This window comes from Halichoerus grypus, chromosome 2, assembly GCF_964656455.1.
Source record: "Halichoerus grypus chromosome 2, mHalGry1.hap1.1, whole genome shotgun sequence".
NCBI classification, from domain to species: domain Eukaryota; kingdom Metazoa; phylum Chordata; class Mammalia; order Carnivora; family Phocidae; genus Halichoerus; species Halichoerus grypus.
Window position 1 is genome coordinate 101,913,528 of NC_135713.1, and position 25,248 is coordinate 101,938,775.

Sequence of the window (25,248 nt, forward strand, 5' to 3'; positions counted from 1 at the left end):
TTGTGAGGATTAAATGAAGTAATCTATGTAAAGAATTTAGGATACTGCCAATATTTATTAAACGTGATAAACGTTAGTTACTGTAAACACAACCAAGGTTGATAAAGCCAAGTGCTGTTGTGGGGAAAAAAAATGGGTGGAAATCAGGCAAGATATGCTTTTGTCTTGTATCCACAAGGAAAGTATCTAGTAAGTCTCTCCCTTTCGAGGATTTCAGTTCACTCATCTGCAAAATGAAAAGGTTGAACTAAATGATATTTAATGTTTCTTTGAGGTTTATAGTTTTGGAATTCTGCTCCTACGATTTTAAGAGCTTAAATTAGATGCTTTGAAGATTGTTTTGGCCCTTCCTAATATATTCCTTTTATTAACTTTGTTTATATCAATAAGTCACGGCCAAAAACACAGAAATTGAATGTAAAACTGAAGGAAATAAGAACGTTTAAAAGGTAAGCCGTAAATGTCAAAAAAAAAAAAGCTACATTTTCTTGACTTGTATCTCCTAACTCATTTTTAATTTCATACCATAGACCAAAAAAGGATATATTTTTAATTCATTCTTTAAGAAGATCAATTGTAATGAACGATTTTATGCTATGCGATAAAAGTGAGTAGGAAAAAACCCCATCACCTATATTCTAACTTTAATGACCAATAGGATTAAAAGCTATTAAAAAAGAAAAACAACCTTCTTCCAAATAGCACTAATTTTCCCTTTGTTATAGTAGAGCAGGCACTTTACAAGCAATTATCAGAAGATAATGACTGGGAATACAGCCATCTCATTGCCTGGCTTTGCTTCCTAGGCGGATACAACCATTATGTAGCCCAACAGGGAAAGCCTCCACCGCACAAAGGAGGAGGCAGTTTCTGGGTACTGGTGTCATGTTCTCTGATTTACCTTCCACGTATTCCATGACCATGCATAAGTGGCGCCTTGTTTCAAAGGAGCAATACATGCTGACGACAAAGGGGTTCTCTGCGAAAGTCAGGATATCCCGTTCCACGAAGGCCTGCTGGATCTGATTGCGGAGGATGAGGTTCTGTTTATTAATCTTTTTCATAGCAAACCTCTGCCGGGATTCCTTATGCCGAACAAAGTAGACTGCCCTGAAAAGGAGCACAAGAGGTGGGGTTCACGGGAAGTGAGGATGCTTCTGGATACGGTAAACAATGGGTGACTGTCAACTTTTTTTTTTTTTTTTTATATTCACATGGCGCCTGGAATTCAGCTCACACATGCTATCCTAGCAGCTACAAACATCCCATTCCAGGCCAAAATCTTATGGCTACATTTATTTCTAAATCTTTCAATAAAGGTCACTGATCGTACAAAAGGCATCAAATTCATCTTCACCACAAGGACAGAAATGCACAGTCTCCAGAGTGAGCTATTTTCCAATAGCTAGCTGATGTTTTCAGTTTTTCCACAAACAAAACAAAATTCAATATATAAGTCAGAGCAGGAAAAGAACTAACAAAAGTACATATATACCATGAGCTATATCCTTTCAAGCATTAGATATACGTTAGGCATTTTTTCTAGACTGACTAAAGTGATAATTTTCTATATGATACCCTTGGGATCTGCAAAAAGGACCAAAGCTTCTTAGGGTAGGTGGCTTCGAACTTGAGGGTAATTTACTCCCCATGAAATTCCAGATAAATGAGAAGTATGTAATAGGTCATAGGAGGCTGTCCTGCAATGAAGAGTAGCGTTATTTCCTCACTACACACCTCAGCATGATTTACACCTGTGGCTGTTTCAACAGAAAATGCATTTCCCAACATAAAAGGGCACCAATAATACACTGTTCCATCCAACCCATGGCCAAGGTGACAGCCAACTTTACTGTAAAATGAGGAGGTTGCACTGAATTTCTGCTGCAAGACTCACTCACATACTCTAGAGAAGCAATTCTGGCTGGGTAAAGACAATGGACTCCATGAAGCGTGATGTGGAAGAAACAAGTCAAGAGAAGGAGGAGGCTTAAAACCTCACCTGGAAATGATGAGTAACAAGGAAAATGTCTTCAATTGGCTCATTTTCTCTTAAGTTACTCCTCACTTGTCATTATTGTAGAAGAACAGATTTGAGGTCTCAGGTCAGCAAATGCTCAAATAAATAATAATTTACATAAACAGCAATCATTCACAGTAAAGTATATCCAATGTCTGTCTCCTAAAACAAGGGGTTATCTGATCCGAGATGCATATTCCACTGCTCATGAAAAATGAATGCAAGGCGGACTAGGACACCCTAAACCCCTGCTGAACCAATATACCAGAGTAATCCACTTACATAAATCTTAAGTATATTCAATCTCAGTTTAATTGGTATTCACATGTTCCGCCCAAGTGTTCAACTAGGAATTCATTTTTCTTTCAAGTCTGTGTAGGTTTGCCTTTTCATTGTATCCATCTTTTTCCTTTACTTGCAAAATTACATTTTTTTGGTCTCTGTTTAAACCTTACTTGTTTATTTATTTATTTTACTTTACTTCTTTTTTCCTCTCTCAATATTTCTTTGGTCTTCTCTTTCTTCCTTCACTGTATAGAACAAATCTCTTTTATCCACACTTTATATAACCAACTCAAGGAAGAATCTAGCACTGTTATTCCCACTGTACCACAAACTGACAAGGGAGCTGGCCGGCTGGGTGGCCAACACTTTCCACACAGGGTAGCGGTCTTCTTCAGGATGCCAAATGCTGGGGCTCTCACCAGCTGGGTTTATCTCTACACCTGTTTTCTTGGCAAGGCTTAATATCAGGATTAACTAATTTAAACAAATATTTAAACTGATGAAACAGGAGTGTGAAAAGGAAAAACTTTGTTGTCTATAAAAAAAACAAATGGGATGCTTTGGAAAGTACGGATAGATATGTTAAATGTGAGTTACTAAATAAAATTTCGATTGATTTAGTATGGGTGAGAAGGTTTTCAAAAGTGGAAAAAATAATACAGATCTAGAGTCCTATGTGCAGATTGCTTCAAGTTCCTGCTTCACCTTTAAAGCAGCGAAAAATGAAAACAAAAACAATGTATTAGAAGGATGGTTTATATAGGCTGTCTTAAAAAGACCTTATATCAGAGGACCAGTAAATTTATATATATCTGTGTGTGTGTGTGTATACACACACACACATTTATTTATTTATCATTTCTTTTTTTAAGAGAGAGAGCGTGCGAGTGGTGGAGTGGGAGGGGTCGAGGGGGAGAGGGAGAGAGCGAATCCCAAGCAGGCCCCACGCCCAGCACAGAGCCCGACATGGGGCTGGATCTCACAACCTAGGAGACTGTGACCTGAGCTGAAATCAAGAGTCAGACGCTTAACTGACTGAGCCACCCAGGTGCCCCTGAATTTACATATATTTAGATTAAACTGACATGTTTAATTTCAATATGCATCTGAAATTAAAAGTATGTTTAAAGTATACAACTTTTTTTTTAATGATTTCTGACTTTGACCTCTTAATTAACCAACCAACTCCTCCTTTTTTCTGGATCAGATTAAAGGCTTTCACAGTATTTTTCTTTTTCCAAATACTGATTGGGTAAAATCAAGATCCCCCCGAAAACTTTGTGCTTCTCCTAAGCAGATGTTGGAAGGCAGACAGACAGATACAAAGGGAGGGCAGAAAATAACCTGGCTTCCTCAGAAACAGAAGACAAACACTGGTGAACAAATATTGTTACGAAGAACTTTTGAAACAGGGAATTTACCTTTTAAAATAAAATTTAGAATCTGAAATGTTGAAAAAAAGAGTATCTTTATATAAGTGCCTGACTATTACTGAGAGTCAACTGGAATACAGCTTACGTTCTCTCTCTTCTTTGAATATTTCACACTGAGTAGATGTAGTGCTGAGGACCCTCAGACATGATACTAGGAACTTCACTGTCAGGCGGCTGCCATTGGATTTTCATCAACTATCAGCGTTTCTTACATAAACAACTGCTCAGCAATATGTCTGAGAACAACAGGAAATGGGGAAGGAAGAACAGGGCCATCACCATTTAATGAAAGAACAAAGGAGAAAGAGGCCTCAGGCCCAATTTGACCAGCATCCAGACCAGGTTTCCCACGGGCACTCTGTGAATGAAGAAGGATTCATATCTTTACTTTCAGATTTGCAGTTCGTAAAACCTCATCTGACTTTTTGCGCTGCCTTGCTGGGATGTGCTTAAAAATCATCAGTTAATCCCTAGGGAAATTTACCTACACCAATGGAAATTAATCCTATAGGTAGCTTGAGACATCACTGCCGCAGGACGTGCATATCTTGATCAAGTTGCAAAAGTCAACTAGACTTCTTAATTAGAATCTGCTGTAGCTAGTTATCTGCTTGTTTCATGTTCTTGTTTTTACAGTTCTTTACTGCTTTAGGAATATCCTTCTTAACGCTGAAATCTGCTTGTTGAGCAGTAACTGTCCTCTCTCACGTACCCCTTTCTTCCTCTCCTGTAAAGTGATGTTCCAAATCTACTTAAGTCAGCAGAGAGAGGGGGAGACTGAAACAGACAGACAGACAGCAACCAGCTGACAGACAGGACATCTATCACTGCTAAGCACAGCTATACGTCATCCAAGGTTACAAAACTGGACCGAACGGATTCAGCCCCTCATTTGTCTGCAGTTTGGCCTCAAAGGCTGCTTTCTTTGAAAAGGCTGCTTCTGTCTCTCTCTTCCTACACTGACCTGCCTGGTAAATAGTAGAACTTAAGGGTGGGGGGTGATGCACAGAGCGGGGCAACTGTCCTCTCTCAGTCAAGGTTTTTTTCATCCCAGACAGAAGTGAGGGGTGGGAGGGTGGGGAGAAATGGAATCAAAAGCTGATGGGATCTAGAACAGAATGAATCAGTCCTATCAGGACTGTGAATGTCTAATGCGTATAAAATTACGCATAAATCTGAGAGCCCAGGACATGAATCCGTGTGACCAAATCTGCACGTGGGAACAAGAGCGCATGTGTTAGAGGAAAGGCTGTAGGGGGAGAGGCGTTAAGCCACCAACCTGCACACATGGGCCCGTCATGTAAATGACCCCATCTTTTGAGGCATAAAAGAGAACGATGTGCAGCAAAGCTAGAAACTAAAGCAAAGTGGGACAGAAATGCTGCGCCTTTAAAATTTAGTTTAAAAAAATTTTTAAGTCAATTTTATTCTTTCACTCTGAAAACATCTGAAGCTATCATTTGAAAATCCAGATGGAATCAAGAGAAGATGGCTCCCAGTTGTAACAGGAATACTTTGAGAAGGAAGGAACGCTGCTTGGAATCAGCGCACCTGTGACCAGCCATGCCTCTGAGCCTCTCTTTCCCCACACCTGGGTGGAAATAATGTCAAAAACACACGGGGCTCTTGCGAGAAGACAGCATACATAAATGAGCACCGTGCCTGGCACATGGCAAGGGTGAGCTTTCTCCAAAGTGCTAAGCTGGCATGAAAGGACGTCTGACCTTCAGCCAGGGATCTGAAATGCATTCAACGTAGAAGGAAACTGGATGATACCAAATTAGCAGACTGGCTTTATAACATGAACTGTCACTAAGTACGATGTTGAGAAAACCCCGTGTTATAGCTCCTTCTAATGAGAGGGTCAGTTTCCAGCACAGGCGATTTTCACTAAGTCGCAGAATCAGGATCACTGTAAGCCACTGATGTGAGCGGTGGACTGTAACACAAGCGCCGAGGAAACCCCCAACAGCCTCAGTTCATCTCCAGAGAGGCATCCACGTGTTCAGCCAGTTCGCATAAGCCTGCAATCAGCATCTTGACTGGGTGGACCAATAGGTATAGCTCCATTCAAATTTTAAATTAAAAATAATTAAAATGAAGAGGAAGTCTGTCAGAAATGTAATGAGAGATTAAATCTGAGAAGAGCAAAAGAGGGAAAAAAGTTTTGGCTGACGGGCAGAAGCTGCGGCAGGCAGCCTGTCAGCCCATTAAGGACTTGGCCTGCATCCTGGCTGTTTACTGATTCACAGCTTGTTTAACTTCTTGTATATTCCCAACCATTCCCCGAAGTGTGATATATACCTCATCTACTAGACAGTGGTTTAATTGCACTACAAATGAGTTTACTCAACCAATTAGAACTCCAAATACTGCTAAGATATATGCCCAAATTTTATAAAAGTGGTGTTTCACAGATAATCTTATTCTAGAATTCCACTGCCAATAAAATCTATCTGTGCTCAAGCCCAGAGACCCATTAAATCAAAGTTCAGTTTTTTCCCTAATGAAGGAAGAAATCCTCAGAGGATCTCGAAAACTAAAACTAACTAAAACCAAATAAGAAACAAATAAAACTCGCAAACAATCGTATGCTAAAACAATTTTAAGGGGAAAAGTTTCAATGAGGTCCTTGAACTAAATGAAATATTATGAAAATAGAACATCAGAAAACATTTATAAGCCACATCAAGAAATATACCATTTGACATAATCCTGAAAATAAATCAGTGAAGCACAGAAAGGACTCACAAATATTTAAGTTCTTCACTAAGTTAATGGTGTGGAAAATATTAGAGACAAAAAAAATCGTAAGGAGAAACATCCCTCATGGCATAACAAAAATCTCTTTGATAATCTGCTCATATGTGTGATAAATGGCAATAAATGTCTATGGGATTCTTTATTGCTCTCCATATACAGATGGAATTGAGATTAATACTTAATTAAACTAGAGCTCTTGGGCTGTCTAAAATGGATCCGGACACAGTATGTGTATTAATTACCCTAACTGTTTCTTAGTAACTCAGCAGGATTTCGTCACCACTGACCCTACCATAAGAAGAAAACCTTGGGGCGCCTGGGTGGCTCAGTTGGTTAAGCAACTGCCTTCGGCTCAGGTCATGATCCTGGAGTCCCGGGATCGAGTCCCGCATCGGGCTCCCTGCTCGGCAGGGAGTCTGCTTCTCCCTCTGACCCTCCTCCCTCTCATGCTCTCTGTCTCTCATTCTCTCTCTCAAATAAATAAATAAAATCTTTAAAAAAAAAAAAAAAGAAGAAAACCTTGTGTCTCTAAAAATGAAGCAAGAAAGGGGCACCACTAATGTGACCAGATCAGAATACAGACTTAACTGAAAAGAAAACAAACAAAAAACCCTGGTATAATATAAAGACTGAAAGAAATGCACTGCTTTCAGTTTTCAAGCAGTCTTCTTATTCAAGTGCTTCTCTCACCAGACTGACTGGGGGGTCAGATGGGAAGTACCGGCTAATTCTTAAGTAGTGATGCTATGTATGAGTTTACATGTTTTCAGAGATAGAGATTTTATATATCCAGATATGGCTGTGTGTATGCATAGATAGGATCCAAAGTCAGGCATTTCTGCACCCAGAAGGGAGGCAGAAGGTCTATATAAGCATTTTCCTTTACTTTATAAAGTCTCCTTCTCTATACCTCTAAAATAACTCCAGGTCACTTGACAGGTTTTCTTGATGGAGTATCTAAATGAAAAACAATTTTGGCTGCACATTATACCCACCAGTGAAGGAGCAGTGAACTGAAAACTCAAGTCCCTAATGACACCTATTTGGCCTAAGATAAATGCGAAGAATATATTACTCAGGTGTGTAAAAATACAACAAGAGAGTTTTCTTGAATTACTCACCCATAGGCTCCATTGCTAATCAATTTAATCGTTTCAAAATCACTTTCCCGAGGTTTCCTTTGAAGTTTCAGGGAAGCATTAGAGCTCTTGGAAACAAAATATGGAAGTTAGAAAATAGTTGGGAATTCAAGAAAATGATTTGAATAGCAACACAAATGACATTTGCATTCTATGCTCTGGCATTGGATCTGCTGAAGGGCAGTATTCAAGCCAAAGGAAGCCGGCACCCAGCTTTAAAGATCAATTCTGCAGAGCAGCGCTGGTAGACTGCCTCTCAGGACGGCGCCTCAGTCTCGTTTAAGTGAACCCCCATTTCTGGGAGATGAAGGTACCAAGCTTTTGAAAATATCCAATTTGGGGGCACCTGGGTGGCTCAGTAGGTTGGGCATCTGCCTTCGGCTCCGGTCATGATCTCAGGGTCCTGGTATCAAGCCCCACGTCGGGCTCCCTGCTCCACAGGGAGTCTGTTTCTCCCTTTCCCTCTGCCCCTCCCCCTGCTCATGCTTTCTCTCTCTCTCTCTCTCACTCAAATAAATAAATAAAATCTTAAAAAAAATTGCCAATATTAATTTACCTCTGTAAACTATTCAGGTTAGCCTCATCCTAGTCTTTTCAAGTTTTGAAATTTAAGTCCAAAATGTCAAACCTTAACTTTAGTTTCAGTCAGTCGGAACAGAAAGGACGGGCCATTGTGCCTCTACATGGACTGATGGGACAGTGCAGCTTCTCTGTCCCTGACCAGAGGATGTCTGTCCTTCCTATGATAACCCTTTTTGTTCGGAAAAGGTAGTCGGCAACGACGAGACAATGTGTGCCTCTCTTTGACTTCCATACCATTAGTCTTACCATGGTTTAGATATCTATTTTCAAAAAGATAGCTCTTTAAAAAGTTGAGCTCAGGGGCGTTTGGGTGGCTCAGTTGGTTAAGTGTCTGCCTTTGGCTCAGGTCATGATCCCAGAGTCCAGGATGGAGCCCCGCATCGGGCTCCCTGCTCAGCGGGGAGTCTGCTTCTCCCACTCCCCCTGCTCATGCTCTCTCTCTCAAATAAATAAAATCTTAAAAAAAAAAAAGTTGAGCTCAAAGTATAATAATAAGTAAAATGTTTTTGGTTTTTTTTTTTTAAATATTCTCTCATAGTCCACATATCTTAGCACCGAGAGGGTGAGCACTGATAGCCTCTTTGTTCCCGCTGTAGAGCCTTCCTATAATTGTGGAAGAAACCCCACGAGTCTGAGGTATGTGCCACCCTCCTCCACTGGATGCTGTCATCTACTGATGTGCTGTTCCATTTATCTTAGGAAGACCTGGGTACCCAGCTTCCCACCTTCCTCTCTGCTCAGGTTCTCTCACCACCCTGGGTGACTTCAGTGTCCATGCAGGTAACTCACCCAACACTCTGGCCTCTGGGCTACTTGAGTTGCTCAACCAAACAACTCTTCCTCTCCTCTATTTCCTCTTGCCCTCTGGCCACAGGCCCTGGGTCTAGTCATCACTGCTGATGCCCCATCTCAGAAGACATAATTGAAGACTGGGACCAGTCACCTGTTCCACCATTCCACTCTGATGGGACCCCACAGCTTTGGGCTCAAAGATCCCGTTCAAGGCCCACCTGTCTCAATGCTTCCCCACCCAGGTGACCTCATTCATGCCCATGGATGACTGCTACATCATTCAAAACTCCACCAAAAACCCTCCGAGTGCCAGGAGATCCCACGCCATGTATACGGATGCTAGTGTGATGGCTTTTCTTGAATGTCCCCCCAAAACTTAAGTCTACACTTATTCAAAATTATAATAATTACGATAAAATTAACAAAACAGCTATCATTTATTTAGCATGTAGTAGTGTTGCTGATCTAACCATTTCACATAAATTATCTCATTTAATATTTTGTCATCTTTTATATTTACTTTACAGAAGAGGAAACTGAGGCACAGAGAAGATTCCCACAGCTATCAAGAGATGCAGCCAGCTTTCAAATCCAGGCCATCTCACTCCAGAGCCTGGGTTCTTAGCCCCCAGGCTACACAGCTGCCTCTCTTTCCTGACCACTCACAACTCGCCCCAGCCTTGTTCCCCTTTTGGCGCTCACGATTAGGGACAATGGCACTAGCGTCCCAGAACTCTCGCTTGTGCCCCTGCAGAGCCTCCTGAGAGGCTTCCCCATGGTCACTCCTGCCTGCCCCCCTCACCCCATCTGTGTTCTATACCGCCATCGTAAGGTTGTTTTTAAGCCGTAACTCTGACCGGGTCATCTTCCTGTCCACCTGTATCCACCCCACAAACACATACATTTCTTCCCAAGTTTAACAGCTTCCCACCATTCTTTGAAAGAAAAGATTTGACAAAGAAGAACAATAAGGACCTCTATATCTGGTTTTTGCCCCAGCTCTCCAGTCTCTATGGTCTCCTTGCCCTTACCCTCAGATGCACTCTGCTCCCTTGTGGCACAGTCTTTGTCCAGGATGTTCCCTGGGCCTGGAATGTTCCCTCTGCCCCTTTCTCATCCTAGTAACTTCTCATACCACAGCTCCTGGGCCATTACTTCAGGAGATCTTTTTGGACTGGCAAGACTAAGGTCACTCTCGGGGTGCCTGGGTGGCTCAGTCATTAGGCGTCTGCCTTCGGCTCAGGTCATGATCCCAGGGTCCTGGGATCGAGCCCCGCATCAGGCTCTCTGCTCAGCGGGAAGCCTGCTTCTCCCTCTCCCACTCCCCCTGCTTGTGTTCCTGCTCTCTCTCTGTCAAATAAATAAATAAAATCTTAAAAAAAAAAAAAAAAGACTAAGGTCACTCTCTATTAATGTTATGTTTTAGTAGCACATGGCCCTTTTTCTTCGTACATCTTATTCAAGTTTATCATTTTTATTTCTTGTGCATGGTTTCTTTTTATTAATTCCTTTCTCTTTGAAAAGAGGGGCTAAAATTGTATGCTGCCTTGCAAATAGAAGCATAATACATGTTTATGGAAGAAATAACATAACTGACACACTCCAAATCTCCAGATGCTGATAAATGGAAAAACCAACACCATATTTCATCAAGAAGGATACTTACACTCACTGATTCATCTGTTTCTGGTGTTTCTGCTGTCCCACTGTCATAGTTTCCCAACTGAGCCATTTCTGAATTAAAAAAAAAAAAAAAGAAAGAAAGAAAAATTGAACAATTTCAATTAGACAAGAAGTAACTTCTTCAATATTTAAAAAAAAAAGTTTACACTTCAACATACCCATGGGAAAATCTTAAATCAAAAATGGCAAGACCCAATAATTGACTTTCTTGAAATTGTTCAGGACATGCCCTTCCCTGGAACCCCATTTCTCATGAACACCCAGACACAGGTACTTCAGAGCTGGGCCTCTGCTTCAGCTAGCAGGACTGACTGGCCAACACAATCTTAGGGTTGGGGGGCGGGGGTGTGTGTGTATCAATGGCTGTGCTTATAATAGAGTTCTCAAGAGAGGCAAGTCTTCCCAGGCTCTGACAGGCATCGAAAATGCACTGACTTCAGCTCAGAGATGATTCTCAACTTGAGGCTGAGTATTCCTCATTCCATTCCTTCACAGCCACTGAGTGATATCCCCTGCCTAGTACACAAAGAATTTGCAATTTGTCACACAGGAAGTAGTAGTTGTTAAGAGGGGCTGGACAATGAAAAGACTTGGCACACCACCATGATCAGCACTTACTAGGGACCTTTCACCTCAGGCTCTCCCTCGTAAGGTAGGAACAATGTATTCATCTCTGAGAGTTTCTTGTAAGTATGACATAGGATATTCATGTAAGGCTCTTAGCGTGTTGACTAACAAAAATGAAGTTTTCACTGAATACTGATGGTTATTTATGATTCTTAGTTACATCCTGTAAAGAAGTCAATCCTGGACTGGATGCCACATGCCTGACCCCAGCTTAAGTACTAACTTGGTGGTCTAGTTAAAAGAGACAAAAGCAAAATAAAATTAAAAAAAGAAAAAAAAAAGAAAAAGGCATTTAATTGCTCAATCTATAATGGAATGCCTCTCTGAGTCTATATAAGTAAATGAAGAAACCTAATTCATTTTATTGTTCATTTTAATTTTTATATTTAAAGAAAAAAAGATGGTTAATTAAAAAAAAGAACATGAAGGAATTCTCTCCAAAACTCTGATAGGTAGCTACCTCTGAGTGGTAAGATCATAGGTACTTTACATTTTCTAATTTTTCAAAATTGAACATGTATACTCAGTTATATATATAATAACTTATGCATAAGTTATAGTTTTTAGTTACCTATTTTTGTATGCATCTAAAAGTAGTACTTAAGACTCTCATTTCACGTATTCATATCTTATAAATATCATCATCCTTTTCGGGAGAGATTACACATAAAAGCTATGAAGCAAAACAACCCTGGAGTGTTGTCTTTAGATAAAAACTAACAAACTCCAGAATCTAAAATAACTGATGATACTAACTTTCCTAGTTTACCAGTAGGGGAAATTCAAGAATAAAAATGAGCTCAGTACAAACCAGGTGCTCTCTTAGTGTCGTTCAAGTGATGTCAACATCCTATATGAAGAGCACATTAGATTGGAGGACTGGGAGGTGAGCGAAAATGTATTCAGTCTCAGGGACTCCCAAGGATAGGACTGATTTTAATATTGTTTAAATAAAACAGCAACAGTACCTAACATTTATTATGCATTACTGCATCTTGGGGGGAGAGATGAACTCATATAATCCTAAAAACAACTCTACGAATAGGTACCTTTCCCTGATTTTATGGAAAGAACACTGAGGCACAAAGAGGCTCATCAAAATAGCACAGGGCTGGTGCCAGGGTGCAGACCTGAGCTTTTCCATTGTACACCCTCACCCCAACCTTCAAAGGTCAGGCCGTAGGTCTGTTATAGTGTAGATGTTGACAAGAAGGGGTAACAAATGTAGATCAGAGTCCTTAATAATGGCATGTTAAGTGGTAACAAATAGATTAAAAATCATCCTCAGATCTGAATCAAGAAAATGAAGTGTCAAGGGCGCCTGGGTGGCTCAGTTGGTTAGGCGACTGCCTTCAGCTCAGGTCATGGTCCTGGAGTTCCGGGATCGAGTCCCGCATCGGGCTCCCTGCTCAGCGGGGGGTCTGCCTCTCCCTCTGACCCTCTTCCTGCTCGTGCTCTCTGTCTCTCATTCTCTCTTTCTCAAATAAATAAATGAAAAATCTTTAAAAAAAAAAAAAAAAAAAAAAAAGAAAATGAAGTGTCAAGAGTTAAAAAACACAACTCCCAGGGATGAATTTGTATTACTAAACTCAACACTTGTCCAAGGTCACTATTAAGATTTTTTTAGAGTCTCTATAAAGGTACATAGATGGGCCGCAGATGATTCACCTACGAAAGTTCAGCCCACAGTGATCTTTACTGCCAGGTTAAGAAAACTGTGAAGAGCTCACTCGCTCTACAGTTCAAGGGCTGAAACAACCTCAACTCCACCAGCGTGAACAGTCACTCTAATATACTTTGACAGCCTCCCCACTCCAATTATTTTCATAAAAAAACAAATTAAAAGATCGTTCTGTTTTAGATAGGATTTCTGCTAAATAACTATTATCTGGGAAATACATATTATTTGCAAGCAGTGAGTAGTAATGGAATGGAACCAGGAGTCAGCTTTTGAAGCAGAGAGCTAAGGTATCGTTTTGCAATGCCTGAAGAGATTTTTAAAACTCATCTAAATACCATTAAACATCTGCCCTTTTTATTTCATTGATTTAAACCATTTCTGAAGACTCATGATTCAAAAAGGTAAAGATGGTAATTTAAAAGCCATGGGGAAAAATCTCTCCCCAGGGAACTTTTCAGAAAAGCAGCCACCAGTCTCTGATAAGTGATGAATCTGATGTGGTATTGCTTTCAGGACAGTATAAATTTATCTGGCATTATCTCCCCAGAATGCATGCATCATTTCACTGGAAGCAAAGATCCAATGGCCGTAAGAGCAAACAAAGCGGGGGAAATAGGAGAGCAGGGCAGAGAGCAGCAGGTTCCCTGGCTTTAGATGGGAAAATATCTGTGCCAACAGTTACCATCACTACAAACAATTTAGCAAGATAAACGCTGTTTGCAAATTCAATTTAATGAACCACGAAGAGGATTTTGAATGAAGGAGTCTCTGACTGTTTTTGACTCTTTTTAGGCAGTATGTACCTTCAGTGTTTTAAAGGACAATCCAAACAATAATGAGCAGGAAAAGGTTGGGGACAGGGGAGTAGTCTACCGATATTAGATTTAAAAAAAAAACAAAAAACACTAACAACGTGCTTAGTCTTCAGTGTATTTAATAACATTAGACCTATAAGCTTTCAAAAACATTTTCCCCCCACTGGACTTCCTGTATATTATCATTTTTCATAATTTTTTGGTTACATGCAAAAAATATGCCTACCAACACTGTGCCTGATCTAAATCTATCCTCAGTTGCATTACTCCCCAATTACTTTAAATGTCACTTTTAAATTAATTATAATTCATTTCTTTGGCAACATGTTCAAAATTAAAAGGACACTTGAGAAGAACCCTACTGAGCTTCGCAAGAGAAAAAGTACTCAGAGAAGGCAGAAATCTAAACCCTTTCAGGACACTGTGGCATTGTCAGGCGGACAGGCCTCTGGGATTTCAAGGCCTATCCCCACTCTAGGTACAACACAAAATGGGTCAGGTTCACCTGCTCTTTGGGACTCAACTTAGTGAGTTGTGAACCTCATAGTTAAGGGTTGCTTTTTTCTTCAAAGCACAATTGGCCCCCAAATTTGTACTTTTCAACAGATAGAGCCAAATCATGTGGAAAAAGTAAAGACTTGCTAAGTTCTTGTCTGAAGTCACAGTGCAGAATCAAATGAAAGGTCAGCCCAACTAAAGTACGTACCTTCCAAAGGATCCTTATTGAGCCCCAGTTGGCTAATGATGTACCTGGGAATGTCAGTTTTAATACCCTGTCCTTCTTTTGCATGGCCTTCTGCTGCTTCCAGTAGGTAGTAAAATTCTTCAGGATCAAATTCCTAGCAGAAGACAAACACAGATGTATACTTATTTGAGCCAAAATTCTCTGAGGTTTTATTACATAAATTCCTCTCACAATAAAATTTGCTGGATATACACGGTTGTGGGTTATTTATGCAGAAAGGAAGCAAACGACTTTTAAAAAGTATGTAATTCTTAGTTCATATTTGAAGCCTTTCATATTCTAAGACAATACATGTATGTCCTTGGTAACTCATATAGTAACCACTTCCAATTTCCCTGTAATGCAACTTTGAAGATATCCTATCGCTATCTTATCGAAAATGAGTATGTCTAAAATTCAATTATGCCTTTTTAGGGATGTAATATTTTTAAAAATGAAATCTCATCCAGAAGATTCAGTTTCTCTCTTCGCATAAACAGCCACAAAAGGAGTAATGCTAGAATACATATTCTCAACGGTTTTGCAGGAGTAGAAAGGGGTGCAAAAGTACTTTTAAAAAATATCAAAATTACCACTTTTTATCAGTACATTCTAAAATTAAGATTCATGTAATGTGAAGATGAAGAAAGAAAGACAAAATTACAAAATTAATTCTTTCTATTACCTGTGTCTATTTTTAAAATTTGGTAGCACATTTTGCCTGTGCATTTTACTCTCTTTGGTTGCTACTTCTAGGATGTAATAAAAATCTTTAGGAGTCCATCACTCTAAATGGATGCCATGGGTTTATTTGTTGTATACAATTATGTTTGCAGATTTAAACCACAGAGGCTATTTTCAGTTATATTTCCTAGATTTTATCCCCTCAGGATGTTTCCCATTTTGATTAATACCCCAACTAGGCAACTTTAGGATAACAGCATTTCACCTGAGAATTACTCAAGGGTTTTTTTTTTTCTTTTTCTCTTTTATTTTTTTTAAATTTTATTTTATTATGTTCCGTTAATCACCATACATTACATCATTAGTTTTTGATGTAGTGTTCCATGGTTCATTGTTTGTGCATAACACCCAGTGCTCCATGCAGAACGTGCCCTCTTTAATACCTATCACCAGGCTAACCCATCCTCCCACCCCCCTCCGCTCTAGAACCCTCGGTTTGTTTCTCAGAGTCCATAGCCTCTCATGGCTCATCTCCCCCTCCGATTTCCCCCTCTTCATTTTTCCCTTCCTAAGGGTTTCTAAAGGCCATGTAAAAAAAAGCTCGCTTCAAATGGAGGAAAGCCAAAACCAACGTATACACTGAGTGCCCTTTCTAGAAACCTACAATGACACAGAGCACAGGCCTGAAACAGCAGGCCTAACACCACTAGTTGGAAAACAACCCCTAAAACCCTGGAGCTCCAGTTTCATCTGAGCTTTAAATAGTGCTGAAAACAGCAACACTTTCAATTCTGCTCTTAAGTTCACCTGTTTCTATCCTTGAGAGGCTACACTTTTACTTTTTCTCTTCTGGTGAGGAGGGATTACTGAAAAAATTAATTTCCTCTTTTAAGGCAAGATCTTCTATTAGCATATCTGCTGCTGTCCAGAGAAACAAGTTTTAATGCTAAATGCTATTTTTTTCCCCAAATTAAACAAATGCAGGAAGTACAAGCATGTGATGCATAATTCAAAAAGTACAATGGGAGACGCAGTACAAAATCAGACTTCCTTCTGCCTGCATTTGCCAGGTTCTCCCAGAGGCATCCAGAGTAATTTTCCCCCTTATCCTTCCAGAGACAATGCCAAATGGTGCTTTGATTCTGTGGTTCTAAGGGTCCTGGCCACTGATGGAAACACCTACTCCACCACGCCCCTCCTTGTCTCCTCAAGATTTCCCCTCTCCCATGACTCACTATGCATTGGTATATATTTATGGGGCTGTGAACATTTCACTATTATAAAAAGCTATGAATGTTAATTGAAATAAGGGCAAAACCCTAGCAATACCACCCTATATGTGTACGTGTGAATGTATAATTCTGACAAGCTGAACTGCACGTAGCGTTACCAATACTTAATGGCTAGCAGAACTTAAAAGTGAGTGCTGATACTATGTTAAGCCCCTTAAAACTATTCTTACATTCAAAGCTTCGTATTTGTTCACAGTATGGACTGAAATGTCAACCAAAATTACATGAAACAAAAATTTTAAAATAGGAAAATGACCAAGGACAATATAATTGATAAAATGAACTCATCTTTGGAAGTCTCACTTCTTCCAGTGTATATGGGACCCTCCTATACTCTCCCAAGTGCGTTGCCACTGAGCATCTATTTCTTTCTTTTTTTTTTTTTAAGATTTTATTTATTTATTTGAGAGAGAGAATGAGAGACAGAGAGCACGAGAGAGAAGAGAGTCAGAGGGAGAAGCAGACCCCCCGCTGAGCAGGGAGCCCGATATGGGACTCGATCCCGGGACTCCAGGATCATAACCTGAGCTGAAGGCAGTCGCTTAAGCAACTGAGCCACCCAGGCGCCCTGAGCATCTATTTCTAACATGCTGTATTTTAAGAACAAATACTAGTAACTGCAGGTTATGAGAAAACCTATCTCTGATTTCCCTCTCTCTGCATCTTGCCAACTCCAAAAGAGTGAGGCCCAGCAAGTGTTTTAAATTAGCTGTCACACAGTAATGGTGTTGAGATAAGGTTAAGCCCATTAGTTCATGATGATCTTTCCAGTTTGACCAGAATGTGATATGATTATCACTCAATACAGCACAAGTCCTAGAATTTTTACTTAAACCAGACAACAAAATCACATGGGGATGTGCCATAAACATTCATAAGCTGTAGTTCCTGTTGACTCTTTCCATTTAACTCTGGTCTTTGAAGCCAAATGAAACTGGAGGTTTCTGATGGTCACTGCTTTCCCACAGTTAAATAATGGAGTCCCCTCTAGGGGCAACTTACCAGGCACTCCAATAACCGAGCTGGGCGGGCAATAACAATTAGGATCTTTCGAACTAGTTGTTTAATAAATGCCAATTCTCCACTTTCTGAACGATCATGAGCCTATGAGAAAGCAATGAAAAGAAAGGTGAGATAGGGTTGATCTATTAAATGGAAGAGAAAATCAGCAAAGTACGCTAACTAGATAATTGCAAGTATTTGAAAATTAAGTGATTTAGAAAATACTTTTCAAAGATTGATAAGCAAACATTATTGCTTCACATATGGACATCATTAAACTTCTTTATCTACAAAATGGCTCTATTAGCTAAATTTCAATTGTAAAACTTTGATTTATTCTGTGTTAAAAATCAAACATTAAAACTCTCAATGTGAACCATGATGACGGAGAGATTAACAGATTATGACACATTAAGCACATGGTACAAGTGGAGTGGGTGGCTGATAAGGAATCCTCATTTGCCAGATTTCGCAGAATGAAGTACGAAACGGCTAACATAGCGAAGGGCTGCTTTTGTTATCCTGGGCATTTAACACATCTATGAAATAGATTTTACATGTGCACCACAATTAGCCTATCAATTCACTATTTTATAACATGTAAGAAGTGTGCATTGCTTACTTCAAATGTTAGGGGATAAGGTTTATACTCGGACATATACATACAAATTTGGTTTCATATATTGAATAAATAATACCTACGCACTCAGCTCAGTAAAATTTAACTGACTTCCCTCTTTTTAAATTTTGTGATATGTTGCCTAATCAAGCACAAAAAATATCCTGAGAATAAAACTCAGTTTGAGTCATTTTAATTTTCAATGATATTTTCTTGAATAAATGAGGTAAATCTTTATCAAGGCAGACATAAAACCAAAGTTGTACAAGTTTAAACATGTAAACTTCTATGCATGCTCACTTTAAGGCTGTCATAATTTTTAAATTGTTATGATTTACTTTCCTCTAAGGATTAAAAAACATATCAAGAAGATGCTGGTACAAAAGAATATAATTTCACAGACATACTAATAAACATTTAAAATCATTCTTGAAGGTGCTTTGTTCTAAGAACCAGCCCTCTCATGAAAAAGTGGCAGACCAAATCTATGAAAAATGATTAAACTTAGTTAGTAGTAACAGGTCTACTGATTTTAAGCCATCAGATCAAAGGCAACTTTCCAAAACGTAGGTACAGGAACATATACAGGCAAAAGCAAAATACCTAACATTTCAAAGAAAGAAACACAGGGGACAAGTCCACTGGTGAGTAATTGTGGAACAGAATGTGTTCAAAGAAAAGCACCTTGTAACAACCACTATAGGTCCTAGCAACCAGTTGGGATGCTAGAACATGTATAAGGAGATATACGTAATATTCTTTAAGTTTTCTTTCCAATTTTTGTTTTACACCAAGGAGAGACTTTGGAAGATATAATGAATGCCAAGAACTATGGTTATATATCTTCTCTGTAGCTTATTCTTAATCAAAACTAAACAGGAAATCTTAAAGATGAAGCAAAAAAAGCCACCTAACTTCTTGATTGATAATTTGGGTTACATACAGAATGTCCTCTTACTGTAATAATTACTACTTTATAAATTCAAGAATAGAAAGAAAATCTAAAAAGCCTGAATGTGTTTTACTGAACTCTTCAAAGAGAAACAAGAGCTCCGTATCTTAAAAAATCTTTAGTCAGTTTAGATTATACAAATTCCATTTGGAAAATTGTAAAAATAATCAGTTCATTCCTACTTCTTACTTCTAAGAATTATCAGCTGTAACTAAGGCCAAAACATACAATGGGTAATGTTAACTCAAATAATATTTTATCTACTAACACTATTGGGGAGGGAGTTTTGTTAAGACAACACCAAACAAAATCACACAGTTAGCATGAGAAGAGATTGTTTCCAGGCTGCCAACAGCAAGCGCCAACACTAATGGATACCCTGTGTTTGTATTTTAAGAGTTGGCTGCTATAAAAAATGCTGAGACCCATATTTGAGTAGGTTATAGCTTCCTATGTATAGTATTTTCTTTGGCAAATACACCTAAGTGAGAAAACAAATGGAGACAGAAACGCATTCATCTGGAATTGACCTAGACCTCAGGACTTTAAAAAGGCATCAGTTAAATCAAGCCTATCAAAGCCACAGGGGGACCGTGCCTGGGTCTGCAAAAAATTGACAACAGGGGACATGGCCAGGAGATACCCGGCAGGCACACAATGTCACAGCTGGGAAGTGACAACAATTGTGCCCTGGGGAAGGCAAAGGCAATTCCCACAATAAGGGCTCCATCTAAAAGGCACAAGTACCCCTGTGACCGTTCAGCTCCAAACTCTGGAAGGACGCTGTTAATGTGATTCTGAAGACTGTTTTAATTTTCCCACAAGGACTGACTGAAGGAAATGTTTATCTGTGAAGATAAATAAGAAAACATTCCTATCCATACCCCAAAATGCTCTTCATACCACAAGTATACATGCTTCTCTGCCGAAAAGATAAATTTTCCTAAAAACCAACTTTATTTATTTATTATTTAATTTTTTTGAGAAAGAGAGAGAGAGAGCACGCAAGGGGTAGGGAGAGGGAGAAAGAATCTTAAGCAGGCTCCCTGCCTGCTTGGAGCCCAGCATGGAGCCCAACACGGGGCTCCATCTCACGACCCTGAGATCATGACCTGAGCTGAAATCAAGAGTTGGACACTTAACCAACTGAGCCACCCAGGCAACCTCAAAATCAACAATTTTTATCTATTATATGGTGCATTCACATGATCTTTGAAACCTAAGTTGTTTTTTTTTTTTAATAATTGCCATGAAACAATCTGCCAGGTCTATTAGAAAAAAATTCAGTGTGTGTGTGGGGAGGGGGGGATTTTTTTAAAGATTTTATTTATTTATTTTAGAGATACAGAGAGAGAGAGAGAATGAGCAGGAGGGAGGAGCAGAGGGAGACGACAAGCAGACTCCATGCTGAGTGCAGAGCCCAATGCGGGGCTGATCCCACAACCCCAAGATCATGACGTGAGCCAAAATCAATAGTAGGATGCCCAACTGACTGAGCCATCCAGGCACCCCTTTGGGGGCAGATTTCAAAGTAAATAGCTTTGGATATTGATTCTATCCTTTTCAGAGAAAGCCTCTGAAGGAATGAAAAACACAGGACTAAACTAGTAATTATGGTAATACCCTGGGACAGAACTGTGGAATTACAGGAGTATCTCACAGAGGCTGACCACAGAGTTACTCTCTTATCTGCTTCTTCTGTTTAAAAATGCACCATTTGAGGTGCCTGAGCAGTTCAGTTGGTTAAGCATCTGCCTTCAGCTCAGGTGATGATCTGAGGGTCCTGGGATCGAGCCCCACATCGGGCTCCCTGCTCAGCGGGGAGTCTGCTTCTCCCTCTGTGCCCCCCCACCTCATGCTCTCTTTCTCTCTCTCAAATGAATAAATAAAATCTTTAAATAATGCACCATTTAACAAATATCATTTTCAAGATATTCTCATAGCAAGTAATATGCATAGTGTTCTAGCATTTTTCGGGAGCTGATTTGATTAAAACGAACAGCAGAAGTGAATTATTTGATGATAAATCAAATATTCTGTCATGCATACATACATACTTTCTTTCTCCCTCCCTCCTTCCCTTCCTTCCATAGTTACTGAGAAAGCAAGTACCAGCCACAGTGCTAGGCACCGCAGAGTTCAAGGTGATTTGGATGTGATTCCTGTCTTTTCAAAGAGCCCTCTCCTGCTGTTGAAGTGAAACCCCAAAACAGATCCTTACAAGGCACTGTGCTCAACGGGCCATGTTAGGGTTTTTGTAGACAGAATGTAGGCAGAATGGAGCCACTGAAGACTGTTAGACAGATGTTCTTACAGCCTCACAGAAGCAAGAATCTGCCTTGGTGGAAAGATACTCGGTAGCCAGGCAGACACATGAATTTGAAATCTAGGAGAGGGCTGCTGGTCTGAGATACAGAAGGGAAGCCGTCAGAGTTCATGGGTCTTTAAGATAGCCAACAAGATCCCGAGAGGGTAGGAGCAGTGGACCGCCAATCAGATCATGGGAAAGCTAACTTTTAGAAAACACAAGTTAGAAGAAGAGCCCTTGGAAGAAGCAGAGAAGAAATGGAGGTACTAAGAATATCTTGAAAGGAGGGGGGTTAGCAAGAGAGAAAAGGAAAATTTTAGTATTGCTGAATATAACAATATTCCAGTCAAATAGGCTGCTCTGGGAAAATGTCCAGTGGATATGACAGTAAGGAGGACAGCGGACTTCAGTGAGTTCAGTGAGAGGTCGTCAGAAGCTATTTGACAAGAGCTCTTCTATGTATTCTAGATGAACAAAACAGACGAAGTCCCTGTGCGTACAGCCGCTGTATCCCACCTGCAGCCAGTCCCTGAGCTCTCAGCAGCCTGTGATGACCTGAGTAAAACTGACAGTAAGCACCTAGCAGCTCTTACAGTTTTTACATTTCTTACACACCCAAATGCATGATCATTTTCCTATACATTTATTTTCATTTTAATTTACAGGAGAATTGGTGCAAGACAAATTGGAAATGAACAACAAAAAACAAAAACAATGTATTCATCACCCCTAAAATATGGTGAGAAACACTGCCTTAATGGACTACGATAGGTGGAAATATGAGTAGTGGGAACAGAGTACAGAAAACTCTGTTGGGGTGTTTGGATGGGAAAGAAAAGAACAATAGTGGCTGCTGGTCAGAGAGAGATCGTCTCATCTTGCCAGAACTAAGTTCAGTAGGGGCAGAGACATATGAATTTCCAGAAAACTAGGATGCTAATATTTTCTTTCAGGTCCACGCAATTATTTACATATTCATGCTGAGAGAAAACCACGTACAGTCATGCTGACACAGGCATAACTTCTGCCCTATGAGGTAGAGAAATACAATATACCCAAATATATAGGCTAAATAGGTTTTACTTATATAGGCTGTGGCTGATCAATTTCAGCCACAAGAGCAGTGTATGCACTAATTGCATTCTACCATACACATTTCTTCCCGTCGTGGGTGTTATCAGGGGCTAAGCATTCAAGTGTTAGGCTCAGGCAGGTCATGTGTTTATCTGTCTTTTGGAAATTGGGTATTTTGTTAGAAGAGGAACTGACACTAATGAAAATATAAGTTACCATTTACTACCCACTGCCATGTACAGGTCAATTAATAGGACACAGGCCTGGAAGAAGCCAGCCATTTTCCATTTAGCTTTGCCAGATATTAGGACTAGATAGCGTCATCAAATAACACACATGCACTCAGGCAATTTATAACTTTATCGTTGGGGGTAGGGGGAAAATCACTGCCTCAAAATCCTTCACAATCCACTTATCCCAGAGCCATAGATTGTTGGGTCCCAAGGTTCCTGTAAAGGTTATTACATTAACTTTCTATTACTATAAATGATGACAACAATCAATTTATAGCAAGTAGCAATCAGTTTTTTCTTCTTTGCTTCCTTGGAACATGAACTCTATCTCATGGTTAAAAACGTGTAAGCAAATGCACTCGTGAAGTTTTTCTTTTTTCAGGGGAAAAGCAAAACAAATCAGAAAACTTTATATAGTATGTGGTTCATACCTCTTGTAGCAATTTATCTAATTTGTGCTGTAATTCAAGGAAGTATCGTGAGGTGATAAGACCCTGGTGGGATTTATCCAAGCAATCTCGAGCCAGTTCAATAATCTGATGGTGAGTGAAACTAAGCACTCCATCTGCTAGAGGAAGAACGTGGTCAGGGGAGTAGCTGGTGATAATTTCCTTCAGACGTTCTTCCATCTGAGCCGTAGCCTGTTTAGAGAAGACATGCACACACAGATGAAATACGACAAAACACACATGTGGACAATTATCACATTTATCTGGCATTTTCAGAGACCTCCACAAATTATGAAATAGAATTCTCAAAACTAATGTATACATAATGTCATTACATAGTTGTCAAAACCCACAGAATGTACACCACCAGGAGTGAACCTTAAATGTTAACTATGGACTTTGGGTGATTATGATGTGTCAAGGCAGGCTCATCGATCATTAACAAATGGACCACTCTGGTGGGGGATGTTCATGGGGGGAGGGTGTGTGGGCGGGTGTGCTGGTATGTGGGGGGGTAAGCTGGGGGGAGGCATGGTCAGGGGGTATATGGGAATTCTCGGTACTTTCAGTTCAATTTTGTTGAACCTAAAATTGCTCTAAAAAATAAAGTCTGCTTTTTAAAAAAATGTTTTATTTAAATTCAATTTAATTAACATATACTGTATTGTTAGTTTCCGAGGTAGAATTCAGTGATTCATCAGTTGCATACAACACCCAGGGCTCATTTAAAGTCTATTTTTTTTTTTAAAGCACCAACAGCAGTCTTATTATCACATGAAAGAAAGATTTGATGTATATAAGGGAAACTGACTATCTGAGGGTGATATTTATTTTTTTCTATCCTCTCAAATAATAAAATGGTCTATGGAAGCTTCTTCAAATAAGCCGAACGATACTGTGCATTGTTATGCTTTCGTTTTAGATCTTGGGCTCTTTCTTTCAGATGGATGCTCAAAAATATCAAGTTACGTTTTTACCTACTCAAAACTCAGGACTGTTGCTGGAATTCCACAGGGTGGGCCAAGAGGTGTTTTGTGCAGGAGGTTTTAATGTACCAGGAACATCCTTATCCTTCTCTCACAAAGCTACATCTTGAGCAAAAGGCCAAGGAGAGACTTTGTGTACATATATCAAAAATTCCCTTCCCAACTTTGATTTCATTCTCTGTGATGCCCTAGTGCCTACTCAGTACCCCCTGCGGATATTAATTGTCTGTGCAGGGGGGTGCCCTCTGCCCCTGCTTCTCTCTAAAATCCTAACCAGCACTGACTATGTAGACTCAGGACCTATTTCCCCGGTGAACAAGGGACATGTAATTAATAGCTAAGACGGCTTTAATCAATGACATCAATGTTGGGTTCATTACAAATAATAAGTACTCTGCTCGTGATTTATGAAACCAGAGAGATTTCCTTTCGTTTTCTTGCCTAGGGCTACACAAGTAGCTGGGGAGGAACAGGAACACAATGGAGAGGTTGTCTTCTCCTGACTGTGTAGGAACACTAGGGGAAAGGCCTCGGAAACCAGGGGATGGGAAGCGTCAAAGAGCAGGTTCTTGCAGCCGGGGTGTCTGTCAAAAACTCTTCAGCAAGTCCTCTCGGGCTCCGTGTGAGCTCCCTTTGCCAGTCTATTGGGGAACACTGCAACTCTACCTTCCCTTCTAAATTAATAGGGTTAGACATATAATTGCTGAAGACATAGGAAGTCACAGAAAAGAAAAAATGAGGTTTTGTTTTTTTTTTAAAGAAAAAAAGACGTTCATCACATCCCACTCTACAGGCTTCTAAGGAAGAAAAAGGGCTGCTGCCTGACCATACAGCGCGGGCCCAGAGCACAGGCAGAGCAGCATGCAGGTGTAGAGGCCCCCTCGCCCTGCGGCACCTCATCACCCCCACCCCGTGGGCCGGGCCAGCAGGACTCGCTTTGGAGGCACTTTTAGCACACAGACAGTGTGGCTAGTCCTCAGCTGTTTTAAAAAAAGTGTTTAGTGATTTTACCTTTCTTAGAAGCTGCGGCGCTGTTTTATACAAGTCTAACTCATGACTACTGGAGTGGCCCATTCCTTCCCCTAACAAACCACTTTACAGACGC

The 25,248-nt window shown here is 40.0% G+C and overlaps 1 protein-coding gene across 15 annotated transcripts in view; it reads right to left on the reverse strand.

Moving 5' to 3' along the window:
* The window catches only part of MAST4 (microtubule associated serine/threonine kinase family member 4), a 550,957-nt gene that overhangs the window by 38,773 nt on the left and 486,936 nt on the right, over positions 1-25,248 (reverse strand). For all 15 annotated transcript variants that reach the window (XM_078067256.1, XM_078067255.1, XM_078067252.1 and 12 more), the window contains 6 exons: positions 23,140-23,349; positions 17,523-17,624; positions 14,527-14,659; positions 10,681-10,748; positions 7,623-7,708; positions 902-1,110 (listed from right to left, as the gene is read on the reverse strand). In XM_078067256.1, the coding sequence (XP_077923382.1) occupies positions 902-1,110; positions 7,623-7,708; positions 10,681-10,748; positions 14,527-14,659; positions 17,523-17,624; positions 23,140-23,349 (808 nt within the window). The remainder of the gene's footprint in view (positions 1-901; positions 1,111-7,622; positions 7,709-10,680; positions 10,749-14,526; positions 14,660-17,522; positions 17,625-23,139; positions 23,350-25,248) is intronic.